The 19,783-nt window shown below is 40.4% G+C and overlaps 1 protein-coding gene across 2 annotated transcripts; it reads right to left on the bottom strand.

Annotated features, from left to right (window-relative positions):
- Positions 1-5: 5 nt before the first annotated feature.
- Positions 6-18,197, bottom strand: LOC108878669 (ankyrin repeat domain-containing protein 31). Of its 2 annotated transcripts, none has more exons than XM_018669598.2 (13): positions 18,006-18,197; positions 13,476-13,756; positions 13,213-13,368; positions 12,928-13,070; positions 12,309-12,483; positions 10,385-10,539; positions 10,059-10,155; positions 9,763-9,859; positions 5,693-6,254; positions 4,201-4,341; positions 1,577-1,709; positions 441-1,284; positions 6-80 (listed from the first exon to the last, which is right to left on the bottom strand). In XM_018669598.2, exons 2-12 carry the CDS (start codon positions 13,741-13,743, stop codon positions 1,130-1,132), a joined length of 2,082 nt encoding a protein of 693 aa, XP_018525114.1. In that variant the 5' UTR covers positions 13,744-13,756; positions 18,006-18,197; the 3' UTR covers positions 6-80; positions 441-1,129. The 2 variants fall into 2 exon arrangements, with proteins under 2 accessions (XP_018525114.1, XP_050930980.1); XM_051075023.1 differs by having other exon boundaries at positions 12-80; positions 251-1,284.
- Positions 18,198-19,783: the final 1,586 nt, after the last annotated feature.

The raw sequence follows: 19,783 nt of genomic DNA on the forward strand, positions 1-19,783 counted from the left end.
AGACAGATTACCTTGCTCTCTAAAGTTGTCTTTGAGCGGCTCTTGTGCCATGCAAACTTCTCCCACAGTTCCACAAGAACCTTCACATAATGAGAAACATTTCCTCAGTAAGAGTGAGGGTAAAAACGAGACAAACAAAACGAGAGAAACAGAGGAATCAATACTGTCTTAAAACCAAAACACAGAACTGACAGCTAATGCAAAACAGGTGGGAAACCTTCAGCACCCTACATGAAGAGCAGTTACGTACGATCTGCTTCTCTGCATTTCGCACAAGTCCCACTTCAGAGTCTGGAAATGTTCTTTTATCCAACAGGAATCACATGATGAAGCACAGTGCGGTAAAATCAGTCTCTCCTGGAGTACTTTCTAAACAATCCGGCAACGTTATCTTTATAAACAGACAGCCCGTTTCTGAAACAATACACTGAAGCACCTACCACATGAGTAAAGACAGCGCGCTTTGACAGAGCAGAGCGGTCATGAGTCCCGTCTGCTATGCCCGGAGCTCCATCGCGGACTGGAGCAACTGTTCAGAGAAGTAGGAGGGGGAGCGTCGCAGTAACAGTCCGCCCACTGCTCCAGCCACATCCACCACATCACCACCACCCGATACATTTACCAGCCACTTACTAGTGATCGACTCTGTTTAGTACAACCACGACTGCACGTCCGTCTGTCTACACTCCACAGTGAACCAATGCAGGGTACAAGGCCATGTCTGACAGTTCCCACCCTGTAGCTCCAAAATACAACCGCACACCTTTCTTAACTATTTTCTTTATTGTTTTAGTTCAACTCTGGCAGCAGCTGAACTATCACATTCAGCAATAGACTAACATGAGCGTAAGGGGACACAGTGTGTCCATGTAGTGGAAAACTACAACCTTCAGTACCTACACATGTCCAAATAGAATTTAAGCACTTTTTAATCATATATGTATGTGTGTGTGTGTGTGTATATATATATATTATGTACACACACACACACACACACACAGAAACTAAAAAACAACTTTTATTTTACCCCTCTTTAAAACTGATTTTTTAAAGAGTTAATAAGTGAAAATCACCAGGTTAGATTCAAAAGCAAACACAGTTATGGACAAAATATGAGGAGATATATAGATTATAATAATTCACTCCCCCAGTCTTCAGACTCTGAACAGTCTTTCTTTAGGAGCTTCTCCCAGTAGTAGTCCATCACAGCATTTGGCAGTAGCTCCTCATCATCCAGCAAATGGATTGTCTTGATTTTCATGAGACAGTTCAGACCAGCTGCCACTGCAGAAGTAGAAAAGAAATTCAAATACATTCAAAACCATGCTTTACTTAGGAAGCCCATAAAATAAATGCAAAATTCATTTTAATGTGCTTGTTTGCAACAGTGCTCAAAGTCCAGGTGGGAGACGTATGACGCAGGTGATTAATTATTAACATTGAAAAAGCCACGCTTCAGTGGCTGCCTGCTTGCTCTCTTTATTTGTTTGAGGAAGGAAAGGAAGGAAATGTCAAAGGCAGGATGTATGTGGAACTGAGGCCAGGGCAAGGCAAGTCAGCAGACTGAACAACAGACCTGTGGTCAGCGCCTTTGGAGAAGCAGCAGCCCTGCAGTGTTGAAGATCATCCTCAGGTGGTGTCTGTGGTGCGTTTCCTTCACCCTCCATTTTTAATAAATAATAAGACAAGGGCTTGTCTTTGAACATCACCTGTGCAAACAGTGGAAGGACTTCATCAGAAATATCTTCTAACACCACTGACATGTCTGTTTATAATGATGACATATTAATGAGACTGTGGGATATGTCTTACAACAGCACTCTGAGCCATGCAACCCTCCAAGAGGCCTCTGTAGCACTATGCTATTTTTAATTTTCTCAATGAGATAGATGATATGGAGGAGGAGTGTGTACTTATTGAGTGTTCACTGCCCCTCAGTGAACACTAAATAATTTACAGCCCAATGCTGTGTCTTGCCCAGTCTCCACAGACCCCTACTTGCAGGCAAGCAACAGCAGAAGCATGAGCCTTGCTCCACATCAACACAAGGAAGGACAGACAAGAGTCTGTGGGAGCTGATACTTCACCATCAAATAAATCCTCCTGGATTAATGACAAATAGAAATTCCACAAAGAACTTGACAAGCCCCTCATGTCACACACTGTCAAAGGGCTGCTTTTACTATCACCACACTCCTGTATGAACTGTATTTTACTGTGCTGCCTAATTTTCTAAATGTTTTCTTTTCATGAAGCACTTTGTAATCAGTGCCAAATAAATAAACTTGATTACAATTAAGAACATTGTTAACGATTTATGTCAATGATTCATGAAGCACTTTATCACTAAAAACTAGCATTTACTTCTACAAATGTTCAAGTAATACAAATGTATGTATTCATAAATGTTTTAATGGATAAGGCTGGTGTTATACTATATATTTCTTGTCTTGTCTTGATCCCAGCTACAGATGATTCAAAACACTGCTGTGCGAGTCCTAACTCAGACTAACAAAGTACATCATGTTACTCCAGGTCTCAGGTCTTTACACTGGCCTCCTGTCTGTCAGAAAATTGATTTCACAATACTGTACGTTATGCTATGCCACTGTCTTTTATTATTAATAATAAATAATTACTCATTTCATAGACTGCACAGTTCACTCTTGTATATCTTTTTTTTTTTAATTAACTTAATTTCTATCTCAGTGCTTTTTTATATTGCCTTCTATTGCTTTTACATGTGTTGCCTTTTATATCTTTTGTAGAGCACTTTAAATGACTGTGTTGTTGAAATGTGTATCATATTTTGATCTGATGGTGGGATTAGACAGAAAGGTAAGAGTCTCGATTCGGATTTATACTTTGGGGAAGGTGAATATCCACAGTAAAGTAGTCATGCTGATCTGGCCTGCAGTAGTTAATACACTGTACCTAGCTCTGAGCCAAAGTATTGTAGAAAGGGACAAACTGACTGGATGCTCATTAGTCCTGATGGCCATGTAGTCCTAAAATAGCACTTTGTCTTGGTACCATGACCACAATATCCTCAGTCTGATTCTGGCTGGGGACCTTTGTATAAATATGGTTAACACAAAACTTTAATGAAAACAAAAAAGAAACTATTGTATTTGGAAACTGTACCCCTCTGGTTAATACTGCTGATATACTTGGCCCTCATTGTTCGTCCACTGTCAGAAACCTTGGAGTGTTTTTCGGTAGTTCTTTTAAATTAGAGAAGTAAATGAGCAAGACTAGCTTTTATCAATTACATCAAATTGCCAAGGCTAAATCTTAGCTTCCTCCAAAAGACCTTGAAAAAGTTATCCACGCCTTCATAACATCTAGACTGGACTACTGCAGCTCACTATATTTTGGTCTTGGACATTCATCCCTCCCTTGCCTGCAATTACTCCAGAATGCTGCAGCACATCTTTTAACGGGTACTAGAAGGCATGATCACATTACTCCAATTTTAGCAGATCTTCAGTGGCTCCCTACTTGCTTCCATATTGATTTTAAGATTCTTTTATTCACTTTTAAGGTTCTAAATGGTTTAGCACCTAATTATTTGACCAACATGCTTGACATTAACAACCCCAAAAGAACACTAAGATCCTCTAGCCAGATGCTCTTAGTGCAGCCAAGTAGTAAATTAAAGCATCAGGAAATCAGGCTTTTGTGGTGGCTGCTCCTGGACTGTGGAATAGCTTACTACTCCATATTGCCAGGGAAGCAGTTACAACATGTAAAACACTGTGTGTAGCACCAGCAATAAACACTAGCATCCTGTTATATTTCTGTACCCAGAAATATAATGGAAGCTTAGAACAGTGTTATGAAGGGGGGTCAGCCAGCAAGTTGAGTCATATGTCGTTCCTGTAGGAGGCTCACACAGGTTGCCCAATATACACTGTTTGGCACAAGTCCTCATTTCCCCAAATCTCTACAATGGAGGTGGTGAATGCAAAGTCATCACAACTCATAGGAACACAATAGTTACATTCATTAAATACACCAGATTTAAATTTACCAGAATTATCCTTTAAACCTTTTTTGCATGTTTTTGGATGCTCATGCAGCATTACCATGTGCCTGAACATGATCTTCACTCCTAGTTACAATAAAAATATACAGACACAGTATTTCCTGTTTCTGCAGCCATTGTTCTGGTAAGATTAAGGCAGGCTAGTGTCTAACCTTGTCCCAGGCGTATGCTGAGCTGACAGGGATGTTATTACCAAGGATAGACTCCAGCCAGTGTTCTGGAGCCAGGTGCAGCTTGCCTTTACTGTCCTTTATCGAGCCATCACCAAGCACATGAGAAAAGTGCCAGTGACCCTGCCGAGGCATGACAAACAGGTTGTTATCTTCATTTACTTTTCTTCATTAACATTACAGATCTATGTCTCTGTGCCAGTGACAGCCATGACCAGAGCCCTTATGTTATCAGGTTGTCCATCTGTCTGTCCCATTCTTGTGAACATGATATTTCAGTAAAGCCTTGAGGAAGTTTCTTCAAATTTGGTACAAACATTCATTTGGTCTCAAGGATGAACTGATCAGATTTCGGTGGTCAAAGGCCATTTATACACAAAATAACTGCAAACAGGTTGGCAGAGTCATACAACCATGAAGTGGTAATTTGCTATGTATAACAGTGTTACTAGCAACAAACAGCCTAAGCTGCTTGCTGTACCACAGCAGAACGTATGCTATAGCATTATAGGATGAGAACAGTTTACTTTAATCATTTATTGCCTTTTTAGTACAAAGTGCAAACAAAAGTTTTATTAGCCACTGTCCAGGGTCTTGTTGATACAGTGCATTCAAAAAGTATTCAGACCCCTTCATTTTTTTTCACATTTTGTTATGTTGCAGCCCTATGCCATAATAAAAAAGTAATTCCTCCATCAATCCATAAGCAATACCTCGCCACGGGTGCGGTGTCTCGCCACAATCCTGTCACTGAACTCTGCATGCACTTTCTTCAGCCTCATGGGTTTGGTTTTGGCTCTGATATGTATTTACAGCTGTGAGACAGGTGATACCAACAAGCTTTCCAAATCATGTCCAGACAAATTAGTTTACTACAGGAGGAATCCAAGCAAGGCATAAAAGCATCTCAAAGATGATCAAGAGAAATAGGAAGCACCTGAGCTAAATTTCAACTGCCATGGTAAAGAGTCTGAATACTTAAATCAATATGATATTTCAGTTTTACCTTTTTAATGGAGTGGTATTTATTTTTGCTTTGTTATCTAAATGTAGATTAATGAGGGAAAATGTTTTTGTTTTTTTTTCAATTATTATTATTTTAGCATGAGGCTGTGTAGCAACCAAGGGCAGAGGTCTGAAGACTAAACAAATGCACTGTACGTAAAATGTAGAATGGTAGCCAGCAATGTTCCCCTAATTTTGTGTCTGAGCATACACACAAACTCCCTGAGAATTCCTTGGACCACTGTGAGCAACATCAGACGTGCACACTGTCGCACACTGAAATTTTATGCACTACATAGTTTTGCTGTGCGTGGAGAAAGCGGGAGCAGTGCGCGACTGCACAGGCACGCAGCTTAGAGGGAACATTGTTAGCCAGTAACTCTTACTGGTTCCAGCTGGTTTTCACTGCTGCATTATCAGAAAGAAATAGTAAGAAATAGGTTTAATGAAGAAAAGAGCTTTGCCTGACCTTCATCAACAACTGAAGAGCACTTTCAGCTGGCATGACTCCCCCCTGTATGAGCTTAGAGAGCTGTCTGCTGTTGTCCTCAGCTTGTGTCTGTATCAGTGCATTCCTTCTTTTCATCTGAAACCTGGTGTGTTGTAAAGTATTTCCTGGTTGAGGGGCACTGCTCTGACAGTTGCTGGTCTTCTTATTTAGTACATCAGTGTGTGTGGGAGTCTTCTTCCCCTGGGTTAGTAAGGGAGCAAGAGGTCTGGGCACTGTAAGGTCCTTGGCGTTGTTTGGAGGTGCCAATCTTAATGAACTGAGCCATGTCACCAGTCTATGGCTTTTCTTTCTTTGACTGTCTTCATTACAGCTGTGTGCACCTTTAGGTTTAGAGAAAGCAGATGCCGAGAAGTGATCTGGCTGTGTCACTACTGTACTGCCTTGAAGGTTGGGAGGTTGACTGGAAATTTTGGCTTTCATGGTTACATACACCTCTACCAAATGGATTTGTTTTTGGAGGATTTCCACCAAGTTCCTTTGACGTGAAGCAAGGGAGAGGAGTTGACTTTTTGACACACTCCTGCACCAAGAATCAAACAGCACTGTTGTTATTTAGGTAAGTGGTGTGCTGGCACAATGACAAAAGCAATCTTTAGTGAAACAGTAGTATTAAAAAACTGTTAAAAGACTTCAGTTAAGTTTAAAGTTCAAAAAAAGACAGCATGACAGCAACAAACAGAAACAGTAATGTTTTTTAAAGCATGTGAAACAGACCAGCTGGGTTCAGATATGTATTGTCCCAGCAATAAAAACACAATGGAACAATAGATGATTCTATTGTTTTATTGTGGTTTTATTGTTTATTAAGTAAAAGGAGAGATCCCAACCTGAATCTCTCCCACACAGTCAGCCCTTTTCTTGTTTTCAACTCCCATATGCCTCAGTAATCTAGGATCTCATTCGAAAATCCAAGCCCTCCACATGCCAGCTTGATCCTCTCCTTATAACCTTGGCCAAGTCCTGCCTTTCCTCCCTTCTTCCCCTCATATCTACTATCATTCACTCTTCACTCACCACCGGAATTGTTCCCTCACTACTCAAAACTGCAGTTGTCACCCATTACTGAAAACACCTGGCTCAGATCCCAAAAAAAAAAACCTTTAACATGTTGCAAATCTGAAAAGCTGTTTAATCAACATATGCTTAAAGGCATTTAAACAAAGTGTTGGAGTTTGTATATCGGTTATCGGCCTCCTTGACTACTAATAATTCGAGTCGGTATCGGCCCTGAAAAAACCATATCGGTCTATCTCTAACTCACACCCCCCTCGATTGGTTCCACTCCTATCTCTCAGGCTGCACTCAGTTCATACTGTTAAAATCCTTCAAATCCAACCCCTCCCCAGTCACTATAAGTGTGCCCCAGGGCTCTGTCCTGGGGCCCCTTGTCTTTATCACTTACCTTCTCCCCCTTGGCAATATCTTCCATAAATTCCATTTCTACTGATTCGTGGATGACCCACAGGTTTACCTCTCCAGCGACCCAAACACCACTTTCCCACCTTCCTCCCTCACCTCCTGTTTATCGGAGATACATTCCTGGTTCACCTCAAACTTTCTAAAATTAAACATCTATAAGACTAAAATCCTTATTATTGGCACCAAATCCACTCTATCCAAAGTTGACAGCTTCTCCCTCACTATCAACAGCTCCCCAGTTTCCCCTTCCACCTAAGTTAAGAGTCTGGGTGTCATCCTCGACAGCACACTGTCATTCCAATCTCATATTAATAACATCACCCGGTCTGCATACTTCCATCTACGCAACATTAATCGACTCCGCCCCTCCCTCACCCCTCATGCTGCTTCCATCCTTGTCCACAGCCTCATCACCTCCCACATTGATTACTGCAACTCTCTCCTCTTTGGCCTCCCTCACAAGTCCCTCCATAAGCTTCAACTGGTCCAGAATTCTGCTGCTCACATTATCACCGCAACCCCCTCATACCATCACATCACCCCCATCCATCAGCAACTCCACTGGCTCCCAGTTAAACAACAAATTGAATTCAAACTCCTCCTGTTTACCTTCAAAGCCATCCACAACCTTGCCCCATATTTATATGACCTCCATATTTATCTGACCTCCTACACAGCGCCACCCTGTCCCGTTCCCTCAGATCTTCCTCCTCCATCCACCTTACAGAGTTCCAGAGCTCTGCTCCCCAGCTCTGGAACTCTCTGCCACCAGCCCTCCAAAACATCGACTCTCTTCCTGTTTTCAAATCCAGTCTCAAAACTCATCTGTTTAAAATTTCCTTCTCACTTTAGGCATTCTCACTGCAACCTCACCACCCTACATCTCTTTTATATTATGTTCATTTTATCCATTGTTGTTTTATTGCTTATTGTACAGTGTCCTTGAGTGGCCAGAAAGGCGCTTATAAATAGAGTGTATTATTATAATTATTGTTATTTTTATTATTATTATAAATGAGATACAGCCAGCACTATATAATCTGGATTTTGTTTTTATTTTCTCAGTACTACTTTTTATTCCAAAATTTTACTCAATATTTGCAGTCACCTGGGAATAAAGAATTCTCCAGGTTACTACATTACCATAACCACTTTTTTCAGTCATTATGAATGAGAGCAACAATAAAGATCCACTGTATATTAAAACTGTATGTGTGCACAACTATAGTCATTACAGCTGATCAAAAGTTGTATCAAGAATTAACTCTGCAACATCTAGGACATTCACAGTTTGGGAGGTAAATTTGATTTGCCTTCAGCTTTGCCTTGCTTCCATCTCCTCATTAGTACATCACATAACATGGTTAAACTGTAAACTGGCATGATTAAAACCTATCTGACCACTTCAATTCAATTTTATTTATATAGGCCCAAATCACAACAGAAGTTATCTCAAGGCACTTTTCATATAGAGCAGGTCTACTCTGTACTCTTTAGATTGACCCAACAATTCCCACCATGAGCAGCACTAGGCGACAGTGGCAAGGATAAAACTTCCTTTAAGAGGCAGAAACCTCGAGCAGAACCAAACTCAGGGGAAGGGTGTGAGACAGGGGGGAGAGAATAGGGACAGGAGAACATAGCATAATGCAGATTCCTTGTCATCAAAGATGAGACTCTACAGCTCCAGAGGCAGAAATACCTGCAGAAAACCATTTGTGTGCTCCAACAGCACACTCTGCAACAAGCAGTCACCTCGCCCTTATACCTCACAATGGCTTTAGAGGAACATTTTATCTTAATCAACAGGCAAAAAAAAAAAAAAAAGAAATCTGTAAAAGTGTCATTTCTTTGATCCTGGTTTGACAATGCCCCACTTAAGAAAATTACTTAAGCAAGAAAAGAAACTGTGCTGGAAATTATTTGCAAAATGATTTTTCTTGTCTGAATAATGATAAGGTGTGGCATAGTGGCTTAGAATCCATTTCAGACCTCCTCTACTTCCAATTCATCTAACCTGCAGGTTTGGACTGCATGTTAGCTGAATTGGAAACAAAATCACCTTTTCATGTGCATGTGATTGTCATGTAAGTGTTTTTGATTACAGTGAGGTTATGTGGCACTCATGCATTTGTACCAAGAAGTACTGATTCAGGGTAGCACCATTTAAGTAATAATATACCTCACCCACTGTTTTCAAGCAATGAATGAATGTAAATAAATTTGCAATTCTGTGTTTGAGAATCAGATCGGTGAGTTTTCACGAAAACCAGCCCCTTGTCTCAGTCTAGCAAATATGATAATATCAGGCAGCATCATCACTGTACACTTGGTAGAATCTGTATTTGAGAGATTATTGACAGATTTCAGAAAACATTTTTATAAATGTGTAAATGCATACATTTTTACAAAAATCCATCCATTCGTATTCTGCTGCTTATCCTGAGTCAGTTTGTGGTGGCAGCAGGTTAAGAAAGGTGAAGAGATAAGTGAAGGTAAAGATCTCACTTATGTAATATTTCCATGTCATGAAAATGAAAGCATTGTGTAACATAATATCTTTAACTGCTAGCTCCAAAGTCAAGGATGGGATAAGTTACTGAACTGACCGGTATCTTTGGGCAAGATTATCCTTTTCCAAATGTTGCCTGGTGAGCACCTGAACCAGCACACTCTGGATCTTTGTAAGAGCAGCATAATATCTGTCTGAAAAACAGCACATCTACAGTAAATGATAATGATTCACTATCCTCCTGGTTTTCCTCTATTTGAAAGCTGATACTGTTTTGCGTATCGCCATTTGCACAAATACTACCAGCTGGAAAGGCTGGGATCTATTACATACATTACATATACACTCTGTACAAGTGTACTTCAAACAATCAAACATAAATGGAGATTCTACCTGCATCCTGCAGACCTGTCAGAGGCCACGTCAACATTTCTGTTTGGTTCCTACCCACCTCCTCCAAAACCACTTTTAAGGACTCTGAATGTTCCATCTGAAAAAAAGATAATTAGTGAAAAATTACTAATATCACATTAATTCTGTAAAACCAGCGAAGCCTTCAGTAAAGTGATTCTGCATGTCTCCTGAAGAGAACAGCATCACATGTTTGGACCTGGGCCATAAACAGCTCAAAAGACCTTTTTTTTTGTCTATGGACATTAAATCCAGTCTCACCTGACTCTAATGCACACTTGAGGCTTAAGGAATTCAAAGTGTCTCACATTATCCAAGGTGGTGTCTTTCCTTCTCAGCTGAATGTCACCAGGATCTCTGGCTCCGTCTCTGTCACCTGATTCTCTGGATTGTACATTTGCCGTGTCACTGCAGCTGGGACTGAAGCTCCCCTGGCAGTAGAACTGCATGTGGCAGTGAGCCTCTGAGGATGTGGGACCCGAAAGAGTCCATTACTACATAGTCCATCACTCTAAGAAATCCAATGTTTTAGGGTTTTCCAAGCTTGAAATAAGCAATAGATCCAACATAATTCATACTCAAATTTTGAGACAATTTAAATACATAGATTGAACTATTTCAACTTGAAAAGGTATTCTTTAAAGACCCACTGCACTGAACAAACAAAAGTGCATAGACTGTAAAATTCCAGTCCATCCACCATGGTGAAATCAACAGATAATTAATTCTTAACTGCAATATAACAAGAAGATACACCGACATGAAGACCAGTTACCTGTTTTAATCTGGTGGCATTTATGTCTTGTGAGTTACAAAAGTATTTGCTGTTGGCCTATTGGCTTAATTTCTAATGTTACATTTTACTCAACAGATCAAGTGAAAATCTACTAAATTTATATCATACAGTGTATTCATGAAGTATTTAGATCCCCTTCACATTTTATGTTGCAGCCTTATACTAAAGTAAAATTTCAAAAAGATTCCCTCAGTCAGTCTACACTCTACACCCCAAAGCGAAAACAGAATTTTAGACATTTTTGCAAATTAAAAAGGAAAGACTAAAATATCACAGTGACAAATGGATTGCTGAGAATGCATATCAGAGCAAAAATCATTTTTTGTCCCAGATGTAAAGATCTGTCTAGGACAGGCAAAAACTAAACTTAAAGGAACGCTCCACAGACAACTTGAGGATTTCAATGTCAAACACTCACCTCCCTCAGACCTGAAAGGGGCCAATTTATTTTAGAGCTTCTTGGTGTAAAAAGTTTCAAAATATCCAGAAACTTGCTCTGCCAACAGTATCTATTTCACTGCTGTCAACTCATATGCTCAGTGTGTTCAACATGGCTAAATAGACAGCTTCTGCTTGTCTCTTGCTCAGTTTGCAGTTTATATTTGTTGTTTGCAAGAAATGTAAGCAAACAACATTTGCATTTTTGCAGTGAAACCACCAGTCACCTCTGGAATCCATGGTACCTGTTGTGCCAACTCCTCCAAGAGGAAGCAAAAGTCAAATAACATCTTTTAAGACACAGTGAGTGAGTGTTTGATACTCAAAACATGTACTTCCTAGGGATGCACTGATACCGATACCAGCACCGGGTATCTGTCCAATACCCTGTTCCTGTACTCGTACTCGTATTCATAAAAGTGTCCTGATACCACAGCACCCGGTACCACTTTACGGCAGCGTGGCGTTCACTTGGGTGGTCAGGTGCTAATCGAGAGCAAGGAGGAGCAATGTTGGCGGTGTGGAGGTATTTCAAAGTGGATGATGGTGACTAAAGTAAAGCGGACTGCAACTTATGCTCTGCAGAGTTGTCAAGAGGAGGGACAAAAACCAGTACTTTCAACATAAGCAATCTGATAAAACATCTAAAAAACCAACAGGATGCCGAGTTCAAAGAGGGTTAGGGTCAGTCACAACAATTTCTTACAGCCAGAGAATGAAACAATATCTGATGAAAATAAAACACGTTTCAAGTTCAATGTATAAAGTGTAATGGAATTAATAAGTACTCAAATGTAAGTACTTGTACTTGTAATTGGATTGAAAAAATGTGGTATTGGTGCATCCCTAATACTTTAAGTGAAATATAAGCTGTAATTGCAGATCCAATATAAAATTTTCTTCTATGTATGATATTTTCTGTATGTCAAAATAAATGGCTCAGATTACATTTGCTCTATAGAGAAAGTATCCAGTATAGAATGTGGAGGGTAGCTCACCTGGTTGTCTGTATTCTACAGGTGTCTCACAAGGCTGCTCATGTATGACAGAAGATGTTTTGAAAGTTAAGAGCAGCTCTATGATATTCTCCTCCTCCGCCAAGTCTAGTGCACTGAGGCCACTGAGATTCCTGTCACTGGCATTTGACCCATACTGCAGGAGAAGCTTCACCACCTACACAACACACATTCACAGTATCTTGTTAGGGAACCTTCAATTGTCCGATACCCTGTTTTTTTTTGTACAAAAATAACTCTATATAGCCAATAGATTCCAGTGTCAGTGCTCCTGTGTTCACTACTGACGCATGGGAGCCAATTCATTACAGTGAGTGATTATTATGCTTAAGCAACGACCACAGCTGATGCTACAACTGGCAACTATTATGTTAGGCAAAGATGAGGATAATCAAGTAAAAGTGCAATTGCTGTAGTGACTATTCATTTGTCTTTGTTGACAGATGGAAGAAAAACTCACTGAGTCACCAAAGCCTGTAAAACAGAGACTGATCTGAGAGTGATACGGGGACTGTGGCTCTCCGCAGACATGTGCAAAATATTACTGACAACTACATTCAACTTTGCTGCAGCTTAAAAGTCTCATTCAGAGTTTCTTCACCTCATAGTGTCCAGAGGAAACAGCATCATGTAGGGGTGTTATACCATCAAAGCTTCTGGCATTAACATGAGCTCCAGCCTTCAGCAGTTCCTCTACCACTGCCTTATCACCCACAGCTGAAGCCTCATGGAGAGCTGTCCAGCCTGACAATTAAAGTCAACGTTTATTGTCAAAAGTGGGTTTTGTGTCATGTTGTGTTTGATAGTTAATAATGCTTAAATTAGTAAAAGAAGTCAAAATAGAACTAATAAGATATAAATAAAAAGTGTCTAAGCTGTGACAAACCTGCATAATCCTCCATGTTCACACTGATTCCAGCCTGAATAAGTGCTTTGACTTTTGCCAGATCTTCTCTTTGGCATGCTTTGTGCAGAAGACTCTCTCCCTTTTCATTTCTCTTGTGAAGTTTTGTCTTGTTGGTGACACATTTTAAGACATTTGCTTTGAAAAAGTGGAGTAAAAATGGGGTAAATTGATTTGTTAAATGAATGAAAAAAAATGACAAATTAGTATAGATAATGCTTCAGAGGTTTCTAACTTGGAGTCACCTGATAGAGATGTAGACTCAACATGGCCCACTGAAGACTGGATAGAGCTGGGCATCCCTCCCTCAGGTGGTTTCAGTTGATTTATCTCTATCTCCATTTTCTTCTTCTGCTCTTTGTTGCTAACTTGTGAATATAAATAATTTATATCCATGCCCTCAGTTGTTACTCTACAGGCATGAATATCATGCAACAGGCTTAAAGAGTCATCATCGCCATCATCATAAGTTACTACATCTCCATTTCTCTCCTGATTACAGCGGTCAGTCATCTCCAGAATATCTCTGGAAGAAAAATACACAGATGAAGGTCACATTAAAAAAATACCACATTTTAAAGAGTATGATCTAGACCTGCTATACATGAAAAGTACCTTGATGATTTTTGTTGTGATTCGGTGCTATATAAATAAAATTGAATTGAACTGAATTGAATAATGACATTTTGAAGGAACTTCACTGCCCAAATCTAAAATATCACAAATATGATGTTTGATGCACAATAAAAAAAAAGAAGACTTGAATCTAACAAGTCATCCAAATTGAAACATGTCATCTGATAACAAAACCGTGCATATGGCTATTTTCTGATCTGACACATATACTGACAGGACAACACTGCTTGTCAATGTCCTCAAAAGTTGTTACACATCACCGTTACAAAAATGATTAATGTGATTTTTCTGGCACAAAACCTACTTGGTTAAGAGTAGTAAAGGACAGTGGTCATGGTTAAATGAACAGGTTGTCCGTTGGTAAGAATTGAACAGCAGTTTCACACAGGGCCTCCAACCTCAACCACCCAGCAAGGCAATATGCAGGGAGTTTCTAATGCACTGGGGGATGACTCGAGCTGGATGGATGTGCACTTTTTGTTCAAGACTTAAACATGGAGATCTCTAGGCACAAGACTTATTAATGGGAAAGAAATTACTCCACTAAGGTGACAAAACATGAGAGAAGAGGAGGCGTCTGAATATTAAAGAGACTGGAGCTTTTCATTGGCATTAAAGGAACCACACAAAACTGGCTTAAGTCCTATTTGTCAGATAGGCTTTCAGTTTGTTTAACAAATCCTCCATGTACACAAAAAGTAGGCACAGAGTTCTACAAGATTCTGTTCTTGGACCAATTCTATTCACCATATGCTTCCCTTATGCAATGTTACTAGGAAACACTACATAAATTTCCATTGTTATCCAGACGATATGGATACAGAAAAACTAGTCCACGCATTTGTTTCTTCTAGGCTGGACTATTGCAACTTATTATTATTAGGCTGCCTCAATTGATCTAAAATGCTGCAGCACAATTACTTACAGCAACCAGAAAATGCATTTCCTGCAGAAAATGCAGTGTGAATGCTGCAGCAATGCTGAAGCAATGCTTAAAATAGCATATATGAACAGCAAAACAGCAAAACTGCAGAAAAAGTTGAACATTTTAAAAAGCAAAAATGGCTGAAAAAAGTTGAATAAGTATAAATGTAAAAAGGTTAAATACATTATTACAGGTGAAGTTTCACTTTAATTCAGTGACCAGAGGAGCCTGGGATCTAACCGTCATTGCTCTGATCAGCAAACACCCACGCTACCTGGAGCGCCACTGAAGCCCACACAGCAGCTCATGTGGAAAATTAGGGTATATATAGAAATCTCCAGTCCATGGATTTAAATAGCAAAATTGCACAAAAAGTTGAACATTTAAAAAAAGCATAAACAGTTGAAAAAAGTTGAATAATCATAAATGTAAAAAGGTTAAAAAGTTAAACATTTTGATAGCGGAATAATTTCTGCAGCACAAAGTGCAGGAGTAGTCAGTAAAATTTCACTGCAGGAGCTGGGGATCGAACCACCAACCTTCTGATTGGGAAACTTGAGCTGAGCACCCATAAGATCCCATTCATTTTTTAATTGATAAAAAAATGTGTATAAAATTGCCCATAAATAGCAGCAAAAAGTTGAATACAAGCGAAATGTCCAGGAAAAGCTGAACATTCCTGAACATACCTGAATGGCGTCAGTAGCACAAAGCATGAAGGAGTAGACAAGGACAAAAAAAGGCATGGAAGAATAATAATAAAGATTTGAAGAACAATAGTGTGAATGCTGAAGCCTACAAACTAGGAAGAGCGATCATATTTGTCCTGTGTTTGCCTCTCTATATTGGCTCCCTGTTAAATCCAGAATGGAATTTAAAATCCTCATCCTCACCTACAAAGCCCTTAATGGTCAGACACCATTGCAGCTTTAAGAGCTCATAATGTCCTATTATCAAACTATAACACTGCACCTGGAGTTTCCAAGAAAAGGATGGTAGGCAGAGCCTTAAGCTATCAGGCTCTTCTACTGTGGAACCTTCTTCCAGTTTAGGTCCAGGAGGTAGATACCCATGTTTGTTAATGGGAAATTTAAATTACTGTAAACTGAACTAATCCCCGATTCTAAATCTATGCACCACCTTTTTATTTCGATTTGATATCTATGATATGTACATGTACAGTGCTGTAAAAGTTGCTGTAAATAGAAGTTTTTTGCACATTTGTCACACTTAAATGTTTCAGATCATCACACAAATTTTAATATCAGACAAAGATAACCTGAGTAATGTCAAAAAGCAGTTTTTAAATGATGATTTCATTTAAGGGAAAAAAGCTATCCAAACCAACCTGGCCCTATGTGAAAAAGGCCTCATTTGCCTCAGTTAAGGTCAGTGTTCATGATTCAACAATAAGAAAGAGACTGGGCAAAAATGACATTCATGAGAGACTTCCAAGGCTAAAACCTCTACTGACCAAAAAGAACACAAAGGCCTGTCTCACATTTGCCAAAAAACATCTTAAAGATCCCCAAGACTTTTGGGAAAACATTCTGTGGACTTGGAAGGTGTGCGTCCCATTACATCTGGTGTAAAACTAACACAGCATTTCAGAAAAAGAGCATCATGGCGACAGTCAAACATGGTGGTGGTGCTTTGCTGCTTCAAGACCTGGACAACTTGCTGTAATTGATGGAACCATGAATTTGTCTCTCTACCAGACAATCCTGAATGAGAATATCCAGCCATCAGTCTGTGACCTCAAGCTCAAGTGCACTTGGGTTATGCAGGACAATGATCCAAAGCACACCAGCAAGTCCACTTCTGAATGGCTCCAAAAAAAAAAGGTTTTGGAGTGAGATGTTGTGGCACGACCTTAAACAGGCAGCTCATGCTCAAAAACCCTCCAGTGTGCCTGAATTAAAACAATTCTGCAAAGAAGAAAATTCCTCCACAGCGATGTGAAAGACTTGCCAGTTATCGCAAACACTTGATTGCAGTTGTTGCTGATTGAGCATGGAGCTTAGAGCATCACTTTGCTGGTCGATGTCACAGTGGACTTTGTGGCAACTGTTGTGTGTGGACCTCTGTCTGAATAAAAACAAATAACAAAAACAGTTGTTTGTCTATATATAGAGGGTGATCAAAAAGTTCAAAGCCACGGTCACGCACAGCAGCCATTGCAACCACAGACTTGTGTGCAGGAACACTGTCCTGGTAAAACAAGACTCTCTTCATCAGTTTTCCAAGCCGTTTTGACTTGACTCAGCAAGTTGGCATAATATTCTCCATTGATAGTTTGGCCTTTCTGAAGGTAGTCAATGAACACAATGCCCTTTGCATCCCAATGAATCTGAATCAGAATCCTTTATCAATCCCTTGCAACAACAGATTTTCCCATTTTAGTTAATTGTCTGAAGGAGATCTACAGAGCTGTATGTTTAAGCCTAGGTGCTGATACATCTCTGAAATATGTCTTTATTCCTTATGTAAGAAGGTGTGTGTACCCACTCTGTTAGGTTGTTCATGGATAACTGTTTAAGTTAATTAATTAATGTTTAGCTCTCACAACAAGAGTTGTTTATTTTTGAAAATAAAAGTTTGTTATTAATCATTTTATTCTTCTGGTGCATATGTGCAAGCAGGGGTTGAGGTTGGGGGGCCTGGCTTGTCTTGGACACAACTCAGGAAAAAAAAAGGTAGGGAACCACTGTGCTAAACAGTTCTCAAGCTACATTATGAGGTTCCAGAACCAAGCACTCTCTACATCAACTACATTAAGTAATATAACTCAATTTAAGCTAAATGTCTACACTGCTGTCTTATGAATTAGTCTCAATATCTACAACAATAGAATTAGCCTGGCTAATGTTGGCATAAAGAAAATGGACTAGTCAAAGGCTAACATTAAGATTAGGTCGGTACTTTGGCCGAAGAGCTCAAGTTATGCTATTATCATCGACAGAATTATAGCGTTCCCATCATCAAACGAATCGCCAGTAACATTATAAAGATGCAATTTGGAATGAGAAGTATCCTAACTAACGTTAGATTCCACTTAAATAACATTAGCACCTTAAGTTGCATCCAAATTGTGATGGATAGCTTTTGCTAAACTCCACTCAACTTTATCGGGCTAGTTAACAGTTCCAAGTTTGGCGTACTGTTTTATAAACCAGATAAGGTTCTTAGTTTAAAGCATGGCAGTCAAACTAACCTCCAAGAAACGGCCTTCAGTTTATGGTTTTCACCAAACACGCAAGGTAGGACAAGTCGGAAACTGTGGTCAAGAACAGCCGACGTTCGTTTCTCCGTAGTCAGGCCAGCCGACACTAAAATCGGAGATCCCCTGTATTCTAGCCTTTACGACAAATGCATTGAAACGATCCCGAACGAGCAGACAGGCCGGATTATGGACTTCCGGTTTTCAAAATAAGATGCCGGAAAACAGTAAACGAAGAATTTGTGATATCCAGATACCAACTATCTACATTACATTCCACCCTTCAGCGGCCATTATCGCTACAGCAAACCAACCCTGCAGCATTCTTGCTATAATCAAGACAGAACAGCTGTGCTCAACACCACTGCAACTTGTTTCATCCTCATCTAGAGGTATATACCAGTGACAGCGACCAAACTGTGACAATTTACTCTTAAAACTCACATAATTTCACTCAGTTGTTCCACCATTATGTATTGTACTGTTGTTTGTTTTCAATCAAATAGTTACAAATTCATTTTTGTATTATTTGTAAAACTTAGCTGGTCTTATATGCAATGACATTACTTCGTCTTCTACTCAAATATATCAGCCACTGCCAGAAATTAGGAAGTAATATGTGTTTTTAGCATTACAAATTCATCATTTATTATTTTCCAACATCTTATTTTGAAAACCGGAAGTCCATAATCGTGCCTGTCTGCTGTTCGGGATCGTTTCAACGTATTTACCATAAAAGCTAGAATACAGGGGCACTCCAATTTTAGTGTCGGCTGGTTTGACGGGGGAGAAACGAACGTTGGCTGGTTTGACCGCAATACTCGGGAACGCCTGGCTCTTATTTCAGGACTCTGTCCCGACAGACCCAGACTCCTGCTCATGGGGGGTGATGGATTCGAGGTGGGACAGCACAAGGCGCTCAAATGACTTCATTACCACAGAAGTCAGGGCAGCAGGTCTGTAGTCATTAAGTCCTGTGATCCTTTTTTTGGGAACAGGGATGATGGTGGAGGCCTTGAAGCAGGCTGGCACATGGCATGTCTCCAGTGAGGTGTTAAAGATGTCCATGAACACTGGAGACAACTGATCAGCGCAGTGCTTCAGGGTGGATGGAGAGACTGAGTCTGGCCCGGCTGCCTTTCAGGGGTTCTGTCTCTCTTCTGTTGATGTCTCTCTCCAGGATGGGGAGAGTCGTCATAGTGGTGGGGGAGGAGGGGGCCTCTAAGGTGTGCAGCTTTGGAGAGGCCCTGACCCCTGCTGTGCTGGGGGAGGATGAGAGGCTGGTGTGGTGGGGCTGGTGCATGGTGTCACAGGGGATGGTGTCAGGACTGTCACACTGTACGGCAGTTAAACTCATTCAGGCTGTTGGCCAGGCGTGAGGCGTTCGTGGAGTGGGGGACTTTGGTCTTGATCTGCCTGAGCCCTCTCCAGACAGAAGCAGAGTCACCTGCTGAGAACTGGTGGGGACAGATGAGGTTCACATCAGTCTTATTCAGTCCTTAGTGATAGTCCTGTTTCCTGAGTCCTGTTTCAGATGCAGCAGGTAGAAGCTATAGTCAGGAGATTGACGGGGCCTGTCAAGGCAGCAAGAACCCTCTGGTGGATGCAAGGGGTGAAGAAAGCCATCAGGCTGAAGGAGGAGGCCTTTTGGGCCTGGTTGGCCCTTAAATGTCACATGGAAGCTGGGGGCAGTAGTCTACCAGTGGAGTGGCAGACCAGGGTGGTGGTCCTCATTTTTAAAAAGGAGGGTGTGCTCCAACTATCAGGGTATC

Source organism: Lates calcarifer, linkage group LG13 (assembly GCF_001640805.2).
Source record: "Lates calcarifer isolate ASB-BC8 linkage group LG13, TLL_Latcal_v3, whole genome shotgun sequence".
In the NCBI taxonomy this organism is placed as follows: domain Eukaryota; kingdom Metazoa; phylum Chordata; class Actinopteri; family Centropomidae; genus Lates; species Lates calcarifer.

Bases quoted from the DNA above. Each gene is read 5' to 3' on its own strand.
- LOC108878669 (XM_018669598.2), bottom strand. From the start codon at position 13,743: ATGACTGACCGCTGTAATCAGGAGAGAAATGGAGATGTAGTAACTTAT. The intron at 1,710-4,200 runs GTTAGACACTAG...CTGTTTGCACAG, and splicing joins CAGCATACGCCTGGGACAAG to GTGATGTTCAAAGACAAGCC. The intron at 1,285-1,576 runs GTCTGTTGTTCA...CTACTTCTGCAG, and splicing joins TCCAAAGGCGCTGACCACAG to TGGCAGCTGGTCTGAACTGT.